The 20,083-nt window shown below is 39.2% G+C and overlaps 2 protein-coding genes across 6 annotated transcripts in view; one reads left to right on the top strand and one right to left on the bottom strand.

Moving 5' to 3' along the window:
• The window catches only part of KIF18A (kinesin family member 18A), a 41,258-nt gene extending 29,507 nt beyond the window's left edge, over nucleotides 1-11,751 (bottom strand). Inside the window, exons 1-6 of one of the 2 annotated variants that reach the window (XM_075094933.1) lie at nucleotides 11,678-11,751; nucleotides 10,409-10,803; nucleotides 9,579-9,736; nucleotides 8,360-8,464; nucleotides 7,187-7,297; nucleotides 1,744-1,941 (exon numbers count right to left, since the gene is read on the bottom strand). In XM_075094933.1, coding sequence (XP_074951034.1) covers nucleotides 1,744-1,941; nucleotides 7,187-7,297; nucleotides 8,360-8,464; nucleotides 9,579-9,736; nucleotides 10,409-10,736 — 900 coding nt within the window. In that variant the 5' untranslated portion in view covers nucleotides 10,737-10,803; nucleotides 11,678-11,751. Of the gene's footprint in view, nucleotides 1-1,743; nucleotides 1,942-7,186; nucleotides 7,298-8,359; nucleotides 8,465-9,578; nucleotides 9,737-10,408; nucleotides 10,804-11,069; nucleotides 11,389-11,677 lie in introns of those variants that run through there. The other variant, XM_075094934.1, reaches the window with a different exon arrangement.
• A 30-nt stretch (nucleotides 11,752-11,781) lies between these two features.
• Nucleotides 11,782-20,083, top strand: part of METTL15 (methyltransferase 15, mitochondrial 12S rRNA N4-cytidine) — a 97,342-nt gene continuing 89,040 nt past the window's right edge. Inside the window, exons 1-2 of one of the 4 annotated variants that reach the window (XM_075094937.1) lie at nucleotides 11,782-11,803; nucleotides 13,822-14,101. In XM_075094937.1, the coding sequence (XP_074951038.1) occupies nucleotides 13,838-14,101 (264 nt within the window). In that variant the 5' untranslated portion in view covers nucleotides 11,782-11,803; nucleotides 13,822-13,837. Of the gene's footprint in view, nucleotides 12,032-12,400; nucleotides 12,514-13,821; nucleotides 14,102-20,083 lie in introns of those variants that run through there. The other 3 variants (XM_075094938.1, XM_075094936.1, XM_075094935.1) reach the window with 3 other exon arrangements.

Here is a 20,083-nt window from a genome sequence, read left to right as displayed (position 1 = left end):
CAGAATCTTCATCTCACAGTACAAAGTTGGGTCACTGGAACTCCAATCCTACACCAAATAACAAACAATTTTACTTATGTCAGCGGTACAGATTCTAAATTCTGCCTGCCACGCCAACAAGACGGTGATAACAATGTGAGGCACCAGGAAAGGAATTAAAAGCTCTGATCATTTTCTCCTGGTATATTTGAAGGGGGAAACTGCTAGCTGACCAGAAGGACAGAAGGGTGTAGCTGTAGACAACAGACTTGGCTTTGGCAGAAGGTCACGAGGTTTTAGCATTCTCCCACACAACTGCCCCCGCTCCTTCCCTTGAGCTGGTGAGCCAGATGAGGAGACTAATTCACTACTGTGAGCAGGGCGTGGGTGTGTGTGTGGAAAAGCTCAAAAGACCAACTTTGGATAGGTGCTGTTTTCTCCTATAAAAGCCTCTTCCCCTAAGATTAAAGGGCATAAACCTCTGAAAAATATCTTTGTCTTTGTCATGCTATTTATTTACTCACGCAAGTTTTTCTACATAGGCTTGATTTTGAAAAAGGTGGGTAAGAAAAGCAGATATGTTCATCTTTGACACTACCCTGAGGTAGCTGCACGCTATTTCTGAGAACTCTTTCCCATTAGGACTGTCTCATTCAGCTATCACCGAGATGATGGTGAAAATCCATATGAAAACCTTGAAAGGAAAATGATGATGTAAGAAGTGTCAATGATGTAACCCATAACCCAAGGAGAGCTTTCCCAGGCCCCAGGTTTTAGCAGGGTTATATTTCACAAGTGAGTAATATGTAGTTTGGAGTTACTTAAAAAGATATTAAATACTCTTCAAACAAATTGGTAAATGAGAATTTTGCTACACCAGATAATAAGATACTGAAGTAGCTACCTACAGCACTACAGACGGAATCTGTGGTAGGATATCCACTTTCCCTATCATCCACAGCCACTACGCCCTTTCTCACTCTTCAGGCAGCAAGAAGAGTTTACAAGTCTTTCTTTACAGAAAACGACCATTGTTTTCAATGCTGTACATAAGCTCTGGTATTTTAATTTTAGTTGTTGCAGGAAATTAAAAAGATTCTGTTTTCTTAAATGAATGAACCATAAAACAACTCCCTTCATTAACACTGAAAAAATGTTTTCTGTTAATATGCAAAACCCCTGTAAGACCAGGAGCGGCATACGCTTAACTGGAGGGCAAGAACCTTTCTAGTTAAAACTATACGACTCTTAGGCTTTCTGATCGTGGGACAGAAGCAAAACTTATTCACCTCTATGACTAGCCTATAATAAGGCAAAATCAGAAGCAGGTGAAACTGTTTAAAGCCTTAGCATTTCTATTCTGAGTGTAAGCAACAAAACCCAAAATGCTTTCCTCCAATATTCTTAAAAAAGTTGCTTCTCTTTCAAGTAGAAGTTAATTTGAGCATGGGTGGTAATGTGGCAAAAGTGAAGTTTCATCAGATGATTCAGCAACTGAAAAGACAAGGCAATTTTTTTTTTCCCTCTCTCCAAAGTTTACAAAGGCTTTTAAATTTTTAAAAAATTATAATGACTCTACATATACCTTAAACATACATCTTTTCCTACATTCCAATAGGGAATCCCAGGAATAAATTCCAAAGATACAGTAAGAGGCAAACCAGATATGATACAAAGAGGTAGTGCCACATTTAATACTTAACATTCTTAAAAATGTTTTCACAGCACTAGGAGGTGAAGATTGCATGGGAAAGCAGCACGTACCTTTGGATTTGCCAAAGCATTAATGACATTTCCAAGAGCTAGCAGGGAGCGATTAATATTTGTTCCTTCTCTAAAACGAGTCCCCTTGGCATTTGTCACGCTGGCACGTTCAGATCCTGCCAGGTCAATGAGAGACATTTTGGCGATGCGAACATTTTGATTAATACTAGCTGTTTTATCTTGCTGCCTTAGATAAATCTACAATGAAAGAAAAAAGGAAATAATTAAAAAGTAACGACTAACCAGTCTGTTGTTACTCTAAGCAGTTAAGAATTTTACAGTGTAACAACTGTTATCAGAAATTCTTACCGGAATCCTTCTTGGAATCCAAGTTAAACCTTTCAGCACATATCTAACACCAACAGGCAGTTGGCGTTTTCCTAATGGAAAACAGTGACTCTGTTTCTGACACTTACCTCAAGCTCAGCTGCTTCAGGTATTAGAGAAAAAAGCAGCAGAGCTTATGGTTGCACTAGGTTTGGCTGGGATGGAGTAAATTTTCTGTAGAGCAGCCCGTATAGTGCTTTCAGATTTGTGACCCAGTGCTGATAATACACCAGTGTTTAGCTTTTGCTGAACAGCAGTTGTACCATGCCAAGGTGGTAGGCAAGAGGTTGCAAGGGAACAGCTGATCCCAACTGGCTTTCTGCAAAGTAGCCATTGCCTGAGGACTGGCTGGGCATCAGTCTGCTGGTGGCAAGTGATTGCTTCCCCCCACCCCGTTCACTTGTTACCACAAGGTATTTACCTCTCCCTCTCACCCTTTTTATTCTCTCTCCCATCCTGCTGCAGAGAATTAAGCAAGCCAAGTGGTCTGGAGCTTACCACAGTGGCAAAGACTGGTGAGCTTTGTATTAATTTTATAGCTAAAATCACTCTTGATCCTTCCACACTCAAGATGTATACCACACTACTGTACTTTAAACTGAAAGAGGGGCTAATATTTTACAGGCACCTTCAAGAGTATGCCATAAAGATACATATTGGGATAAACCAGGAAAAAGGCTGGACTTTCAGTGACTTAGACCTAACTGTAACTACCATTAATAGGAGAACAATACTAATTTACTGCTGTGAAAACACATACTACTCCAGGGTCTTTTGGAAAGCTGCAACTCCTGAGGCCACTTGCTCCCCCTCATCCCTTCTTTTCCAAAATCGTCATACACAAGGACCTAAATGCTTTTGCTGACTTCTGATAGTCAAGGTATTCTTTCCTCTGGTTTATGAGGAAGTAGGCACAGCATAATTATACAATCAATAAGAAGAATTAGTTATCCTTAGATAGGTTTTACTTTTTCAGGTTTCTCTACAAATTTCCCCTTCTTTTGTGTTGAGTGCCTTGCCATTTGTAAGGCTAATGGTTACTAACACTTTCATGAACGCACTTTTAGACAGTGAATTAGGAAAGAGCTGCCATACATAGAAGGTGATTGTCTAATAAAGACAATATCTCATCAGTTCTGTAGCTTTAACCTTTGCACATGAGAAATTAAGTCTTAACAGCAATTTGTAACAGAAAAGAAATTGACATGTATTGGGAGTGAACAAAATTCTTATGACTTGCCACAGGAAGTATGTCTATACCAAATAGACACGCTTCTATATCAAACAATGCAAGTAAATTCTGTTGTACTATTTCTAGTACAATATTAAAATAAAAAAAAGGAAGCAAAAAGCCACTTCCCTGTACTTATCTTGGTAAAGTAGCTATCTCAGGCTGGTAGGACTTTACCAGAATCCAGAAACTATCATTAGTGAAGTAGGGAGAGGCGGAGTGAGAGCCAAACTACATTGTATGACTCAAGCTTTTATAAAAATTCAAAAGACACTGTTTTCTATTTCTTTGTCCGTCAGCAGAACACTTTCAGTAGAACAGTGTGGCAATTGGGATTTTACTTTCAGACACAGTAATTGCCTGACCTAGATAGAAAATTCAAACCTAAGACAGATGGTACATTAAGGCAAAACTTGCACCTCTAAAATCGGCTCAGAACATCCTGGGCCAAGACTTTTACTACTTTGAGTCAGTTCCAGAAAACATCCTGCTCAAATAAAGTAAACAACAAAACCCAAAGCCAGCATAAAAGATAACCAATCACTACAAAAAAGGACGAAGTCTTAAAATAACAAACCTTAAAAATGAAGAGGAATCAAGACAACAATAGGGATGCCAACACAGCTAATAAGTGCATCAAGGAGACGGAGAACCTACTTTATTTAAGAACATACCTTAAAAAAAGTGTGTGGTTGTGAACTTGCTTAGCTTAAACCAGTATACATTGATTAAAGTCTGTTAAACTTTCAGTTGCATTCATTGGACCAATCTATTTAGCAACAGTAATATTCCTTTAAAGTGCCACATGCAGATGCAGTATTTATATTAATCATTTATTTACACACAGATTCTTATAAATAAGTGACATAATCCTCCCTCCTCCCAAGCATAGCCACTTCTGTGAAAAAGGCTTAAAACTCATTCACTCTTAAACGCGCTGTTATTCAAAGGATGCACTAAGTTTATCTTTGAGAACACACGATATTAGTAGATATTTACGTAAATCACACATTCGAGTTACAATTGTCTAACAAAACAAACTATGACTTTTACCAATAATTTGTGCACTTAACAGAAAATAACACAAGCAAAAGCAATTAAATATCTTGATTGACAGCTAGACCATCTCAAAAGACAAACACAACGAACATTCAGGGTTATCTCATTACGAGAGTTTACTGGATTAGGAATACCGCAAAGAGGCCCAGAGAAACTTTTTGCTAACTACAGCATCCTTGCACAGAATCAGGCTGACTGTTTTCATCAATGACCTATGCACCAGGAATGAACGCTGAGTACAGAGCGGAACATGCTTTGAGCAGCGGCTTGGCAATGCCTGATCTTCACATTGAAAGATCTTTTCTTCCATGAAAAGGTTCTAACATCCAGCATTTGTCCATGAATATCAAGATCAATCAAGCATGCCACTTAACTGACTACAGCTGCATATGGAGACTAAGAGAGTGCATTTTACACAATCAAGGCTACTTTGCTGGCTGCTACTGCTATTGGGTGGCACAAAAAGAAAGCAAGCAAGAATGCAGAGAGATTAGTCCAGAAATCACTTTGTCAGTTACCTCAAGCTCAAAGACAAAAAATATTCACGCTAGTATGAGCAGACTTAAGGGTTCTATTATCAACAATAATGATCTCAGAAAAGTCATTCAGGGCTGAATATACATGAGCTGCAAAAGCATATACGGTTTGCTTTTTAAAGTCAGATGCTTACTGTAGCAATATTTGGTAAACATTCAAAGGACTGACTCGTACTTTTCATGCATCACACCAGTTTATGATGTGTATAACATGCACACAACAAAAATAATATGTTCTAAAATGAACAAGCATCACTTATGAAAGGCATTTACAAAACCACCGAGCATGACACTTTTCATTCAGCGCATTGCAAGCAAGCTGCATCCTAAATACACATACACACACAAATTATGTATTTGCTGTTCCTACAATATTTAGATATGAGAGGAACTTTGTTTTCATTATGGTTTTACTTATATTGGCAGAAAGTAAACAATCCTCTCACTGCAAGCATTCATATTTGGTTCACTTTTGCTGCCTGTAAGCTGGAAATAGTTTGAAATGATCAATTTTAAAAAGTGCAAATCTGATTAAGTATACTGATCCATTTTTTTGTCATACATTCGAACAAAATTGTGGTAAGATACAAGTATACTAATTTTGTCAGTGTAGTTTATTTGGTGAATATGGCACTTCTTCTAACAAGTAGATTTATCTACAGTGAGATCAATTTCCCAGAATCAATACAGAATGTAGGCTGGAAAAGGCTAACTCTCTAGCATCTCTGTTCACAGAATTGTTTGTCTCCTTGTTGAAGATACTAGGAGTCTGCAACATTTACCTATTTTATTTAATTGTTTGCCACTTTTAGAAACTGAGAAGAATGCAAAACCTGACAGATAAGACAATCCAGATCTTTTTCCCGTTGAGTAAAGGTGAGAGAGGTAAGACACTCCAGCCCAGCAAGTAAAGACAGAGATCAGCAGTTCGCTCTCTGATCTCAGCCTGTGGCACTGCGCTTTGTGCCATATTAAAGGCAGCACATGTACGCGACAGAGTAGCTCTCAGACTGAACAACTTTCTAAGAAGACTTTGCCTTAAACATACAGCCATGGGCAACCCGTGAAGGGGAAATTAAAACCTCGAAGGGCAATTTCAAACAGAAGCCTAAGGTATGTAAGAAAACATACAAGCTTTTAGAATGGGAATGACTTTTGCTCCGTTACATATTTTAGAATTATTTAACACACCTACTGTCCATTATTAATCTCTTTTTTCTCATTAGTAGTGACAGTAGAGCTCTGGAGAGCTAACTTTACAGCTACTTGCATTGCCATCATCTATGCAAACTACAAACCTCTGGCTATAGTTATTAAGCATTGTCTAAGTCTGCAGATACAATTAAGAGCTGCCTAACAGTTAAATAGTTTAGCTGTAATGCAAGGACGAGAATTCAAATTTAGTTTAATATTTTGCAATATAGAATGACAACATATAAATAATACAATATAATGTGCTTTGCAGTATGCATGAGCAAACAGAAAACGAAGTTTTTACTAACAAGACTCATTTTTAAATGTTATTTTTTTTAAACATCACAGTTTGTGTCTAAGAGGAGTCAGAGTATAAGATGGTGGCTACCGAACAGCAATAACCTTTGGAGAAGTCTTAAGTTCTAGCAGATTTGTACAACACGTGCAAAACTCTCACCTACAAAACTAAAAATCAGCATTTCATTCTGATGATGCAAATATGTGTATGGAGATATTTTCAGAGGATATATACTGCTTTTGTTGTTCTAAAACTTGGTATATACCAGAATATTAAAAAAACACTTTTCTGTAAACAACAAAAAAACCCTAAACCAACATTAACCACAATAAGCAGGATGAGAAAGTATTACTTGAGAACCTGGTTTTAGTCAGATCTATGACTGTATTCTGTAAAATATTTTTCCTAGAAAAATGCTAAGCAACATAATGAAACGATCAAGTATTAAAAGAACCCACAACAACAAAAAACCCAACAACTTTCAGTTCAGAAAATGTCAGTATGGAAGTATATTCAAAGCTTAAAACTACAGTTTTACAGAAAAGATATTTCTTCTAAGGAGCATTAGTTCAAACTATCAGAACCAAAGAGCTTTTCATTGAATTTTTGTTTTTTAAATATAATCACTATGAACCTTTACATACAAGGAATGAAGTCAACAGGAGCAGTAAACTGGAAAACTTAAATCTCCTCTCACCCAAAAAAGGTTCAAAGTAAAAAAAAGCTTCCATTGTATTCAAATTTAAACAACAACCACACCTCACAGATGATCACTGTATGTTTGCTATACCATCTTACCTGAAAGACGGCATGGGACCGGGAAGAAGAGGCATTTACATCTGTGGGATGCTGTGTTCTATTTTTGTTTCCATAATCCAACAATTGAAGGATTTCCTCTGCTGATTTAGGCTAAGGGTAGAGCAGAAGATAAATACAAGGGATTTTTTCTTTTTCATCAACTATAGGAGATTCTACACTAATTCTAAAACACATCAACATTCACCTTCAAAAAAAAAAAGGGACTTAAAATTTTAGTTACCTAGAAATAAGAGATATTTCCTGTTTTGGAATTGAGGCACTTCAAACAAACACTTTTAGTTAAAGAGCAGTAAGGCACAAAAAGCAAGCACTTAACTGCAGAAATTTAAATCAGATAATTTTTTTAGTACGGAACTTAGATAAATCTCCAAAGGTTCTCCATAGTCAGAAAAAGTCTTATTTAAGAATGACTGACTTAATTTTTCTGGTACTAATGTATTAAACAGTGATATACTAATTTTTTTCCCCACAGGACCCAAGCTTTGGGGAGTATGGTGATCACAGCGTGAACCAAATTAAAGACACTGTTAAATGTCCCGTTAACTGACCTGTTAAATCATTATCTCAGGTACACAGAAGCTGGAAGATACCTAGCATGTAACATACACCAAAAGGCTGCAAGAGAAAAGGTCCACAAGAGCTAATTTTCAGATTGGAAAAGGAAGTTCTATCACTGACTTTGCCAAAGAATTGCTCTGCTGGCCTGGAAAAGTCATTTAAAGGGAATGACTTTAAAGTTCAAGCATGGTTACCTAAAACCAAAACCAACCCTGAGATGCAGCCACAAGACTTGCAAAGGTGTAGAACACTCCGAGATGGCAATGGAAGCACTGAACTTTAAGAAATCCTAAGATATAGTAGCCAAAAAAAAGTAATCTTCCAAAACCCGAAGATGAGCATCCAGCCAATGGCACCCTTTCAATAATAAGTGCTGGCCAATTTAATCCATTTTTGTTAGAATACTAGCAAGTTTTTTTTCCACAATATGCTTTTGAATAATTAATTAGGTTCACAAGTATGGCAATTATTGCCAGAAAAAAAGCCCACTAGGAGATTACCAAGTTGCATACAACTCTCACCAATCAATGGGAACTTCAACATTTTCTCAAACACATCGCAAGACTTCCTGAATTTCAATGTCTATCTACATACCTGATGTAATGTTAGCCCTTGGACCACCACCCCTTTCTGGGTATCTTCCCGAACAGCCAGAGGTCCCGAGTTTACCAGCAGATCACGGATCTGTTCATTATAGACCTTTGAAAGAGAATTTAAAATCTTTTATTAAAACCATCCTGCCATACTTGACAGGATTAAACTAACTAGAAATCATCGCTGTCTTTTTTAATACTTTAAGACAAAGTAACAAATTCGTGCTGCAGAATTTTTGCCAAACAACTTTCCTATAGTGAGCTTGAAATATTAAATTTGCAGGATTTTTCTTAGCGTTTCAAGTGGGAGTCACTCTTTCATAGTAAATAATCTTTATTTTTTATTAAAAGAAATAGTTTACTCTTTTTACACAAAAACTTTTGCAGCAAGCATGAATCCAAAGCATTTATTGTCCTCCATTACACTTTGCAATCCATACTTCAGCGAGATTTCTTAATCCAAATGTACTTCTGTTAAAATTCTTAAATACATTATTTCTTGGTCTGTGGAATCACTTGAAATAACACGTGGCAAAGCCAACTTTTCCTTCCTCCTTCTCCCCCTCCCCAAACTCTAACTACCCTTCCGTTAAGGCTTTGACAGGGGTAGAAGGTAACAATTTTACTTGACAGTAGTGCTAAGACAACTACTTCTAAAACCAGAACTGTGATGCAAAAAAGTTGGAGAGGAGGAGGTGAGAACAAGGAACAAAACGAATATTTGTAAACAGCTAACCACTGGATAGCAGCTCTAATTCAAGCAGTTTTACTGTATCTCAGATAAATAAACAAAAACCTTCAAAAACCATCATCAAAAAGGTGATGATGATATCATCATAGATAGATATCATTTTGTGGTGTGACTTCACATTACGTACACTATTTTATTGTGAAGTCCTGAAATACATGCCTGAAAAGATACTTTCGTGTACACATCAAGAGATGTTCTGAGGCATGTAACTGACCAGCAAGACAGACATGATTAGAATGTTTAGTGAAGATATTAGAAGAGATTGTCCTTTTTGGGCAGCCTTCTGCCAAATAGTAACAGGTGCCTATGAATAACACCATATTTGCAGAGCACAGTTCAGTTCCATTCCTATCAGGGACACGTACTGTAAAGTCTCAGAAACAGCCGGGGAAAGACAAAACCAGCTAGTCTTTATTTATTAAAATATGCCTTATTAAAAGCAACGTACCAAATACAGGAACAGGCTTACCTCTAAATAAGAGACAGCAACATTGCATACTTTTTCTTCTTTTATTTGATCCATGCAACTATAAAGTGTCATCATAGTTAAATACATCACTCCAGGATCTTCAGGGGAACCTAACATCGTATGAGTCTTTCCAGCTCCTGTTGCACCATATGCAAGCACTAAATTTTCACAAAAAAGAACAAAGCAAAAAGACACACTTTATACCAGAAAGCTAATCAGAAGGGCGGAAGTGAAATGGATGTTCACACACCTCTGTCATTCTGCACAGCTGTTTTCATAAACTGATCAAGCTTCTTACTTAGGCTTTACCTTTTACAAGCTATAATCAGAAAACTATTCCAAAATTATATTGAATTTTGAATTTTCAGTTCAAAATTTATTCACTGGCAACTTGCATCAAAATATTATTTGCTTACTCTCATAAAGCTAAGCCATCAACTTATTGCAGGCAGGTATTCAATTTCCTCATAATGTTGTTTGCCAATTAAGAAACCAAGCTCCTAAAGCTAGGTCATAAAGCAGGCTGCCACACACAGTAACACAACTTCTGGTTAAATAACTCTTTCCAGAGGACTACCCTCACAAGCATGCTTATTTCAGCTAAAATTCCTAAGTCTATTGTAACCATAACATGAACTCATTTTCAAAGTCCTAACATTCTCCTAACTTCCCTAAGCTAAGAAGTCAGCCTCTCATATCAATAAATTAAAAGAAAATGCTTTATTTATATCTCAGCCTTTTTTAAGGCCTCTGCAGCAGTTGGATACAATGGTAGAAACTTTGAGGAATTTAGTTAAGTTTTTGAATTGAAGAAGATAAATAGCAGTTACCTGTGCAGTTGTATCCATTTAAGAAGCCATCAATTACAGTTTTAGTAGTATGCTCAAAAACTTCCAACTGGGATGAATCTTCAGCAAAAACAGCATCAAACACAAATTTAAGATCTTTTTTTGTTCTTTTATTAATATCCCTATGGGTCAGTTTCTTTCCATGAAAGAAGCTAACTTCTTCCTCCTTTGGATCAAAGACCAATATATGCTGGTCAACAACATGAACAACTTTAGCAAAGTTGCCATCTTTTTCCTTCTGAGACTCTGGACGGACACGGACCACCACTTTCACATGATTACAGACATCTTCCTCCTTATCAGCAGACATAACAATGTCCCTTTTGTCTTCCTTCTTCACTTCCAAGCTTCTTTCAGATCAAGCAGCTAAATCTTTTCTGCAATTAACAAAAAAAAAAAGGTGGAAGGCCTTATGTTTCAAATATAACCTTTCAAATAGTTCACACCTTTAACAGGGACTAACATTTTGCACCTGTGCTGCATCTACCCAGCTCCTCTTAGTTAGCCCCCTGGACTGCTACAATGATGGCTACACTTTGGAAACCACTGTACCTGGCCTGAAAAGGTGACCTAGTTCACTATAGCTTTAAGAAAGCTAAGTTCATACGCTTATTTCAACAATTTAAGCCACTCATTCATGTACCAGCTTTCCCTTATTTCAGAGCAAGCTTGCAGATGAGCTACCAGGCTTCCACAGACTAAAGCGGGTGGTTTTCTTGTCTTTCAGCAAAACGCAGAGCAGCCGCCGGCCTGCTGTCTCAGGGTTACTGGTTTAGTCACATCGCACGTAGGTTTAAAGTGGCAGTTGAAGTGGAATTCACATTAACGTTACTTCACGGGATACCCAAACATGTCCCATAGGTGTCCAAACAGAATTCCTGCGGGGAGCTAGGAGTTGCTCCCTCCGGAGCGCAGACGGCGACCTTCGCGGCGAAGACTCTCAGTGACACTTTTGCAGCGCCGGGACAAGCTTGCCCTCTCTCAACCAGGCCGGGCCGAGCCACCCCACGGCCGCTGGGCCGACCGCGGCACAGCCACGAAGCGGGACCGAGGCGCGGACGGAAGCTCCAGAGGCAGGCGGGGGGTGGCCTAGCCCAGCCCCACCCGGCGCGCTCCTCGCCCCGCTACGGGTGGGTAAGCCTCCGCCAGAGCCCGCTGCCAGGCCGAGCACCGCGGCATAGACAGGCCTATAGCAGACGGGCCGGACAAACAGACGCCGGGACCCCCGCGCCCGCCCAGGCCGTTACTCACCTCAGCGCCGCGGCCGAGCAAACCACCGCCCGTCCCGGCCGCCGAATTCAAACACAAGCGGCCTGCCCTCCCCGCCTCCTTATTGGCCACCGCCGCCGTGACGCCAGCAGTGCGACGGCGCCGAGGGTAAGCGCGTGGGGACGAGCGGCTCAGCCTGAGGCGGGCCTAGTCGCCTCCGCCGGCACGGTCCCTCCGGGTCCGCGTCGCCGCATCTGGCGGGCGGGTGCCGCTCCTGGGGCTTTGGCGGCTGCTGGTGGCGGGGCGGGGCGGGGCGGGGCGGGGGGGGAGTCCCGGGGCGGCGGTTCCGGTGGAGCGAAGCTGCGGTGGAGGCTCCCTCACAGCCGCGCTGTGGGGGTGGGCGCGGCGCTTCCCGCCTTTCTGAGCCTCTCAGGGGGAGAGCGGGAGGGCTGGGTGGAGGGGGGTGCGGTGCGGGGGGGGGTTGCGTGTGCGGGGGAGCGGCCCTGCGGGGAGTGGGGGTGGAGGAGCGGTGGCAGAGCCCGCGGTGAGGGACTCATCCCCCCGGCTATGGCGGGGCGGGCGGGCGGCCTTTCGCTCCTGGCGGCGCCTCCTGTCCCACCGGCCTTGCCCGGGCGGGGAGTGGGGGGGCGGGCGGGCGGCCGGCGTGCCGCTTCTCCGCTCGCTTTTGGGGAAGGAGCGTTGTGGAGTTGAGTGTTTGCTCCCTGGCTGCCTTTACCATCCGCTTCAGTGCAAGTCCCGCTCTGCAGGCGGCCGGGATCAAACTGCTCGGATGCCGCTTAAGACACATGGTGCAAGAGGCTACGTGTTCTGCTTGCTTCTAAAAAAAAAATGCACAATTACATAGAACCAGGATGGCTGTAAGCAAAGCGTTCTGATGTTAACAATATTTCCTGGGCTTGTACCGACGTAGGGCAGTGTGATTTGGATGATGATGGTCTTCACCTTGCTCTTACAATTTCTGTAGAGGCATTGTGGTTTGTTGCAGAACCTCAGGCCTATGGTATGTCTGTGCAAGGTTATAGAATTACACATGCTTCCAAATTTAAGGTGGGGGAAATACTGCCCATCGGAGGCTTAAATTATCAGGAGAATAACCCTCCAGGACTTGGTGTGTTCTATCTGTGCAGGCAAAATACATGAAGCCTCTGGCTAGGTAAATGCAAGCACAGCATGTAATAAATAACTGATAGCTAAAATAAGGTTGCCCTTCTGTTAATGACATGAATCTAGGGTGTTGGTTTTTTTGAATGGTTTTATGTCAACTGTTACAAGTCTCCTGCCTGACAGGAGAGTGTATGTGATACAGTATTACAGAAGGCCTCAGCTCCATAAAGAAATGCAGATAATCTTACAAATCAAGCCTTACTATCACCTATGTTAAACTTCCAATATATTTTTTTGTGGAAGGTGAAAATTTGCTGAAGTCATGCAGCCTTCTGCTAGTAGCTTACTGACTTGGTTTTGGATGTTTTAGACAGGGAAAATTCATCAGTTTTCCATGTAATTAAAGGACAAACTGTGTAGCTAATTACTTCCAGGATTTAGAGTATTATTTCAGTTAGTTATACTCTGGAGAATTCTTGCCTCTGGCTGTGCTCGAAATATTTGGTATTACAAGATGTAATGCATGATGACAACCATACATTTACTGCATGTGTAACACTGAATTATAGCACCATTTTAAATACAGTTACAGTATTTGATTTGTCCATTCCCAGTTTAACTAGAAATGTGGAAGACCTGGCAACCAGAGTGCTGCTATTTGGACCAAGTATCTCATTGTGTTTGGCAAAACAGAGGGGAACAATTTGAAAGTAAAATCAAAATAAAATTTAGATTTTATTTCAATTTCTGGAAAAAAAAAAAAGTCACTGTTCTGGTTGTGCTCATATTTTGTTAGTCATTTAATGTTAGTATCTCTGGGATGTTGTAACGCTGTTAGAGTCCTGGCAATGAAAAGAGGTGTTCCTTATGAAAAGAAAACCATTCTGGTGTGTATATGATTAATTGATAGATGACCCTGAAGATACTGAAAACAAAGAGATTCTCACTTTTTGCTGACATATCTATAAAACCACCCATCTTGGGCTGTGTAATGCTTTAAACAAACCTACTGTTTTAACTATTTGTTTCCAAGTAATTCCCAACATCTACTGTTTTTCTAGGTTGATCAACTCCAAAATGTTGTCTCAGTGTCTGTGCCAAGTTTACAAATGTTTGTTTCTGCGTAATGTAAAACTGAGTCTGATAAATGTACCTACTTTGGCCAGACGGGTCCATTCTTCACCAAAAAAGCTTTCTGACTATGAGTTAAAGGAACAAAACGTCCAGAAATGTGAAACTGAAGAGTGCCCTCGAAGTACAGAAAACAATAATTCTGGAAGGTTGCACATACCAGTGATGCTGGAGGAGGTTGTTAATTGCTTATCCCCCCAGCCAGGCCAGGTGAGTTAAATGATTCATTAATATTTGTGATTCAATAGTAGTCCAGCAGAAAAGTTTATGGTAACTTGCAGTGTAGGGTAGCTCTTGTTTAGAGGAATAAAGGGGTGTTTTTTAAGTCTCTGTTGCGCCTTATAATCTTCCAAACTGTTTTGCAATTCAGATTAAGGCTTTATATTTAAAACAATAAAAACCTGGTATCTGTATGCCTGAATCCCCAAATAAGCAGTATTTGTTAGAACTGTGGTATTGGATTAATCTCTTGTGCTTTCCTTTCTGGATTGCTCTTGTGTGTTTCTAGGGTTGTGTTAATTACTGATGGTAGCAGGGAGTTCTCGTGTATGGTTGTGTCATCAATTTGTGAAGAGCTCTCTTCCTGTTACATAAGAGCTAGTAAGTATGTAGGCTTTAAAAATCGTCATCGTTATACCTTGTTCCAAGATATTTATTTCTATGGTTTCACTTGGTTTGAGGCACTATATTTCCTTAGGATATGATTACGCTGCATAACGTGGTGCGCTGTAGAGGTACTCTAGTTATTAAATGACTGTGTATGGTACTAGAAATGGTTTAGCATCAATAATGTGACAGTATTACAAGTCATCTTATTTGAGTACAGTACTGTGAGTAGATTCCGCTTGGTCTCTGCACAGAAGTGTTACACCTACATTGTAGTACTGTATGCGGTATAGGTATACTGTTACACACTCCTTTACAAAAATGTTACACAGTAAAATATTTTCTATCCGAGAGGTCTTAAATACAGTATTAAGTTGAAAGGTTTTCTTATACAACTTAAATGCTTACATGATTTTTGCATTTCAGATGCTGTCATCTGTGATTTTTGTGCTTTTTATGTTAGCTTCATAGAATCTTATTAATTTAGGCTTACCAATGTGTAGTTTTAGTTCAAATGGTACTTAAAGAAGTAGAAAGTTCGAAGTGTGTGTATCTGTGTGCTTGTTTACTTTTACTCAAAACCAGCATCGTCCAACAGTGGCAGAGGGATAGAGTAAGTTCGGGGTGGATTCAGGGGTCAGAAAATTGTGCTCAAATCTTGTCGAGCTTGAGAGAACTTCTTTAGTTTGGAAGATAATGTATCATTTGAAGTATTTTGAAAATCAGGGAATCTGAATAGCATAATGATTATAACATACACATTGCTCTTGTAGGTGTCCTACCATTGAAGATAATGAAAACTAGTGAAATATATAAGGAACTTGGAGTTCAGATTTCATTTAGATGTCAGAACTATTAGAAAATTTTCACACATTAAATGAACATATAAATTGTGACACTGTACATAAGTTATTTTTCCAGTTGTTTAAGCTTCTGCTTAAATGAAAATTAAGAGGAGGCTGATGGGGGGGACTGTTTATTAAACTGTGGTGATATAAAAAAACCCCTACTTGGTGACAGAATTTGCAAAAGAAGCTACTCCTGGTTATAAACTATGGAGAGTAACTATTGTTCCTGAAGGCCTTCTGAGAATGTAAATATTTATTAATGTAAAATAGCTTATTACTGGGGTGGGATTTTTTCAGGTCTGTGTATACATGGTTTTGCAGATTCCTAAGCTGGTGGTGAACCACTAATGGCAGACATAAGAGCACAAGTGTGTTATCTTGAACAGAACGATACATAATATGGGTAACCTGTTTAGCATAATTGAAAATTAAAACAGCATTTCCATTTTTCTTTTTTTTTAAGGTAGGGTAAATGATATATTTGCAGCACTTCCTGAGGCCTGAAATTTTGAAAATAAGTTGCGTGCAAAAAGGTGCAGTGCGACAACTGAGTTTTGCTGAGTAAGCATCAGTGAAATTTTAAACAAAGACTTGAGACTGTTTCACGCTGGCATGAATGGTGACACAGTTTCTGTTAAGATGGATATAGAACTGGGACTGTTGTATCAATTTACATTTTTAAGGTTATAGTCATAACTAGGAAGTCCATGAAGGCTTGCTTTATTTTGTGGCCAGGGATGGTAATGCTCTTTCTGATCTTGGTTTTTGTTTTTCTGCTTTTTTCTCTCCTTCACGCACGAAGATTTCCTTTACTCAGCTTTAACACAGTTATAATCTTTGTTACAGAAAAGCTGATTTGGGCCTCTATTTCTTGTTGTGTCTTAAGACAAGGAGTTGCCAATATAAAGAAAATCCAATTAGAAAGGCAGCGTTCTCCCTAGGGTTTTGGTTGGTGAATGGGGTTTTCATTTTACTTATAGGGGTTCCTAAGAAAATAAATGTTACTTAAGAGTGAGTCACAGCTGAGATAAAGATGTTAGTACCCTCCTATTGAATATTCTTGTTGACTGTCTCCTTTGTGGAATCTGTTTGTCGGGCGTTTAAGCAATAGTATTTCCACTTATCTTTGAATCTTCTTTTATTGCCTTAGAGCTTGTTTCTTCAAAGTCCCTGTAGTAGTCCTGTTTTTGAAGCACGTTGCACAAATTAGTTTTTACTGATCTACCTCGCTTCTCCTCAATGAAAAGTCTGTTGCAGTAAATCCACACACAAGTAATTTCCTCTTTAAGTTTACTGTATTGACTAAACTACATTTTAGTCGTCTTGGTCCACTAACGTTCTTTATTTGTACTGGACCAGTGTTTCTGCAGTTGTCTGGGCAGCTTGAGTTTTCTCTGTTCTCTTAAACTTAAAGGGTAGCGAAGAACCAAGCATATTTTCAGAATTAATGTCTTCGGGCATCCAGAAGCATGTTTTCCCAAATTTCACCCTACGTTTTCCTATTTAATCTTTTGCAATAGTCACTTGCCTTTTAACTAGAGATGTGGATCTCTTCGACATCATATGGCTATAAAGATATGAAAAAGAATTTCATTAGCAGTGGGTTCTAGTATGAATGCCAGAGGGTGAAGCTTTAATTTTTTTTTCAGCTGTTCTTGTGGGGGTCTTGTAATAAAGGTTCTTGCACGTTGCAAAGCTCTAGGAAACTATTTTGATACTGCTCCAGCACAAACAGCACACTTCTATATATAATATTTAAACTCCAGCTAGAACAAAAAGAAATATTATACCCTATCCAGATTTTATGGGGAAGTCTGTAATCTGATGATATCTGTGGTTTTGCATTAAATATGATCTAGAATAGACTAAAATGGAGATACAGTGACCTCTAGGAGTATTATTTGGGTTATGATAGTTATGGAATCTTTTTTTTTTTAATATCTGTAAAGTAAATGGTAGGTGGTCAAACTTGAGGTGAGAAAGAATGAATGAGGCCATTAACTTTTCTCCAGTGTTTAAGTGACTTCATCAGAAACAGAGTTAATATCACATGATCTTTTAATCTCATTAGGTTAATTTGTGTCTAAAAAATAAGACAGTTCATTTTCCCCAAAGAGATCTTGTCTGATGTCTTCTTGAGTTAGCTGGGTCTTCTTGCAGAGGTATCTTTGATTCTTCATAAAATTATTCAGATTATTTTCACTCCCCAGCTTTCACTGAAGGGGGTATCCTTTTTGTCTTGGAAATGATGTGTCATACCTAGCTTCTAGAAAGAGGCAGGTGTTTCTTAAAAACATCCAGCTTTGCCATGAGCTTTCCTTTCAGTCTTTCAGATATATATTGCGTTGGTCTCAGGATAGCTACTCTTTTCTTGCATCCAGATATCAAATTATTCTTTTTCAGCTGAGAGAGGTTATGAGCGTGGCCTTCCAGAATAACAAGAGGAAATGTAAGACATTGCTGACAGTCAAACATTGGTCTTTTGTCACTGAAGTGCTGCTTGAGCTCTGCAATTAGTTTGAAGACAGTAGCCTTTCACCTCCTGAAGTTCTGTTGCCATTGTTGGATGTTGTTGACCTGAAGCGCGGTTGTTTCCTTCCGATTCTGCAGAGCTAGTTACTCAAGTAATAGATGACACTCAAAGAAAGCTGAGATAGACTGCTGGTGCGCAGAACCAGAGTCTACTGTTCTGAAGCTTTGTCTTAGTTTCTTTATATCCTTGTCCATATGTCAGTATTGCTTTTTTTTTTTCTGCCTTATACTGAATGTAAGGTCTTAAGGACAAAAATAAGCTTTCTCTGTACAGCACCCTACAGGGTGGACTTCTGTTTTGTGAGAAGAGTTTCCAAGTATCTTGGTGTATAAATAGTTATGTGGCTATGCTGGTGGCCGGTGTACTTATTGTAGTACTTCCAAAGCCATCTGCAAATAATTTAAAACTGGAACAACCCATTTACACTAAAGGCTCTCAAAATTGAAGTGTTCTGCAGGGTGTCAGAGTTAAACAGGAATTGAAAAGGGACCTGGCAAAATTAATTCTGAGTTCTCAAGTTGTGTGAGATTTTCGTAGGGTGCAAGCAAAATGCCAAGTTTGGCATGGAATATTAATTATATCATGAGATAAATGCTGAAATACTTGTTTTGGAAAAGCACAACACATTCCATGGACAGAGTAACGGGTTTTTATCATTTTAGCCTGTTTTCCCCTGGACTTGCAAAATGAAAGTAGGTCCAGTGACATAAAGGAAGTCATTTATATAATGTTATTTATTGTAGAAACAACTATATGTTGTTTTGTGGGAAGCATGCTGAAAATATCTTTCCATATGCAAATTGTATGGTTCATTTTTCTGTGGCAGCAGCACAGTGATTTATATTGTGATTGGTAAAGATAAGCCATTGTAGAACAGGAAGTAAGATATTGCAGGAGGCAATCAATTAATGTAGAGAAATTCTGAAAATATTCTGGGAATTACAGAACATGCTTTTTCCATGATACTTCAGCTTTACTGGCAATTTTTTTCAGCTGATCATATAGATCCTGTGTACCCTTTCAGTCATTCCTGTCTTGCCTGATTTCCTGGTTGTATATATTGTGAATTTATGAAGGAGACTAGCCGGGTTTCAGATCACAGCTGTGTAGGGAGATGTGCATAGAGTGCATATGTATGCCAAGTTTATTCATTTTCTGTGGTGTGTAATAGGAAACTTGTTAAATGGAATCTCATCAGATAGAGAGCACTGTTTAAAATATTTGGCTAAAATCATACGTTAAAAGGGATTTTTTTTTTGTGGTGAAGTTAGCATTTAAAGGTAGTGCATGAAAATGGATAACACTTTCAAAAAAGTTGCAGTTAGGGTGTGTACAAGCTAGTCTCTCAGGTACCTATTATTAAAGTAATGATATTACCTGGCTTTATGAAAGTATTGTGTACATGGGGATTTGGAAAACCAGACCCCACTTGCTTAAGTTCCTTAATTTATAACCGATTACTCTCTGCTGTGACAAGCAGTCTAAATAAAGAAGTAACAGGGCAGAAGGAGGAGTATTTAACAATGTGATGCCAGCAAATGTCATACAAATTCTACAGTATCTGCATCTGGGTGAATTCCGTTGCAAGATGAGAGAAGAAAGAAAGGGACAGGGAAGAAAAAAGAGGAGACGGTGTTCATGAACGGTTTGTCAGTTGAGGGGGCAGAGAAAGCCCAGTCATGCTCTTTAATTGTCTGAAGTTTCTTGCTTTGCTGTCATCTGTAGTAGGTCCCCAAAAACCACAAGAATCAAATTCCCTAATGACAGACAAATTAAAGCATATAGGATTTATTTGAGAGCACTGTACATCTGTTCTCTGTTTTGAAGCTGGTACTGCTGTGTGCTTAGGTTGTGGTACCAGGAAATGAAAAATACTCATGTATTGGATCTCAATGTGGAGAGATACAAATGAGGTATGGTGAAGGAGTCTCCAGATTTTACTTTTTTATACTTAAAGATTTTGGTCTTTAGAGAGAAAGAGGAAGTACCTAAGAAAACTTGTGCTGTGGGGAAAGAATAAGTTGATGGCTACAGCTGCACAGGGAAGAATCTTTTGGTTGTGATTCTTGGACATCCGCCTGACCACCTCTTCTTTCCACCTGCAGCATGGCTCTCAGCAGGCATATCTAAATGTTATCATCAGCAAACATACAGCTCTCACCAACTTAGTTCTGCATCTTTCTCTATAGCAGTAGAGGAAGGGAA

Source organism: Phalacrocorax aristotelis, chromosome 5 (genome assembly GCF_949628215.1).
Source record: "Phalacrocorax aristotelis chromosome 5, bGulAri2.1, whole genome shotgun sequence".
NCBI classification, from domain to species: Eukaryota; Metazoa; Chordata; class Aves; order Suliformes; family Phalacrocoracidae; genus Phalacrocorax; species Phalacrocorax aristotelis.
This window is presented reverse-complemented; position numbering and strand designations above follow the sequence as displayed.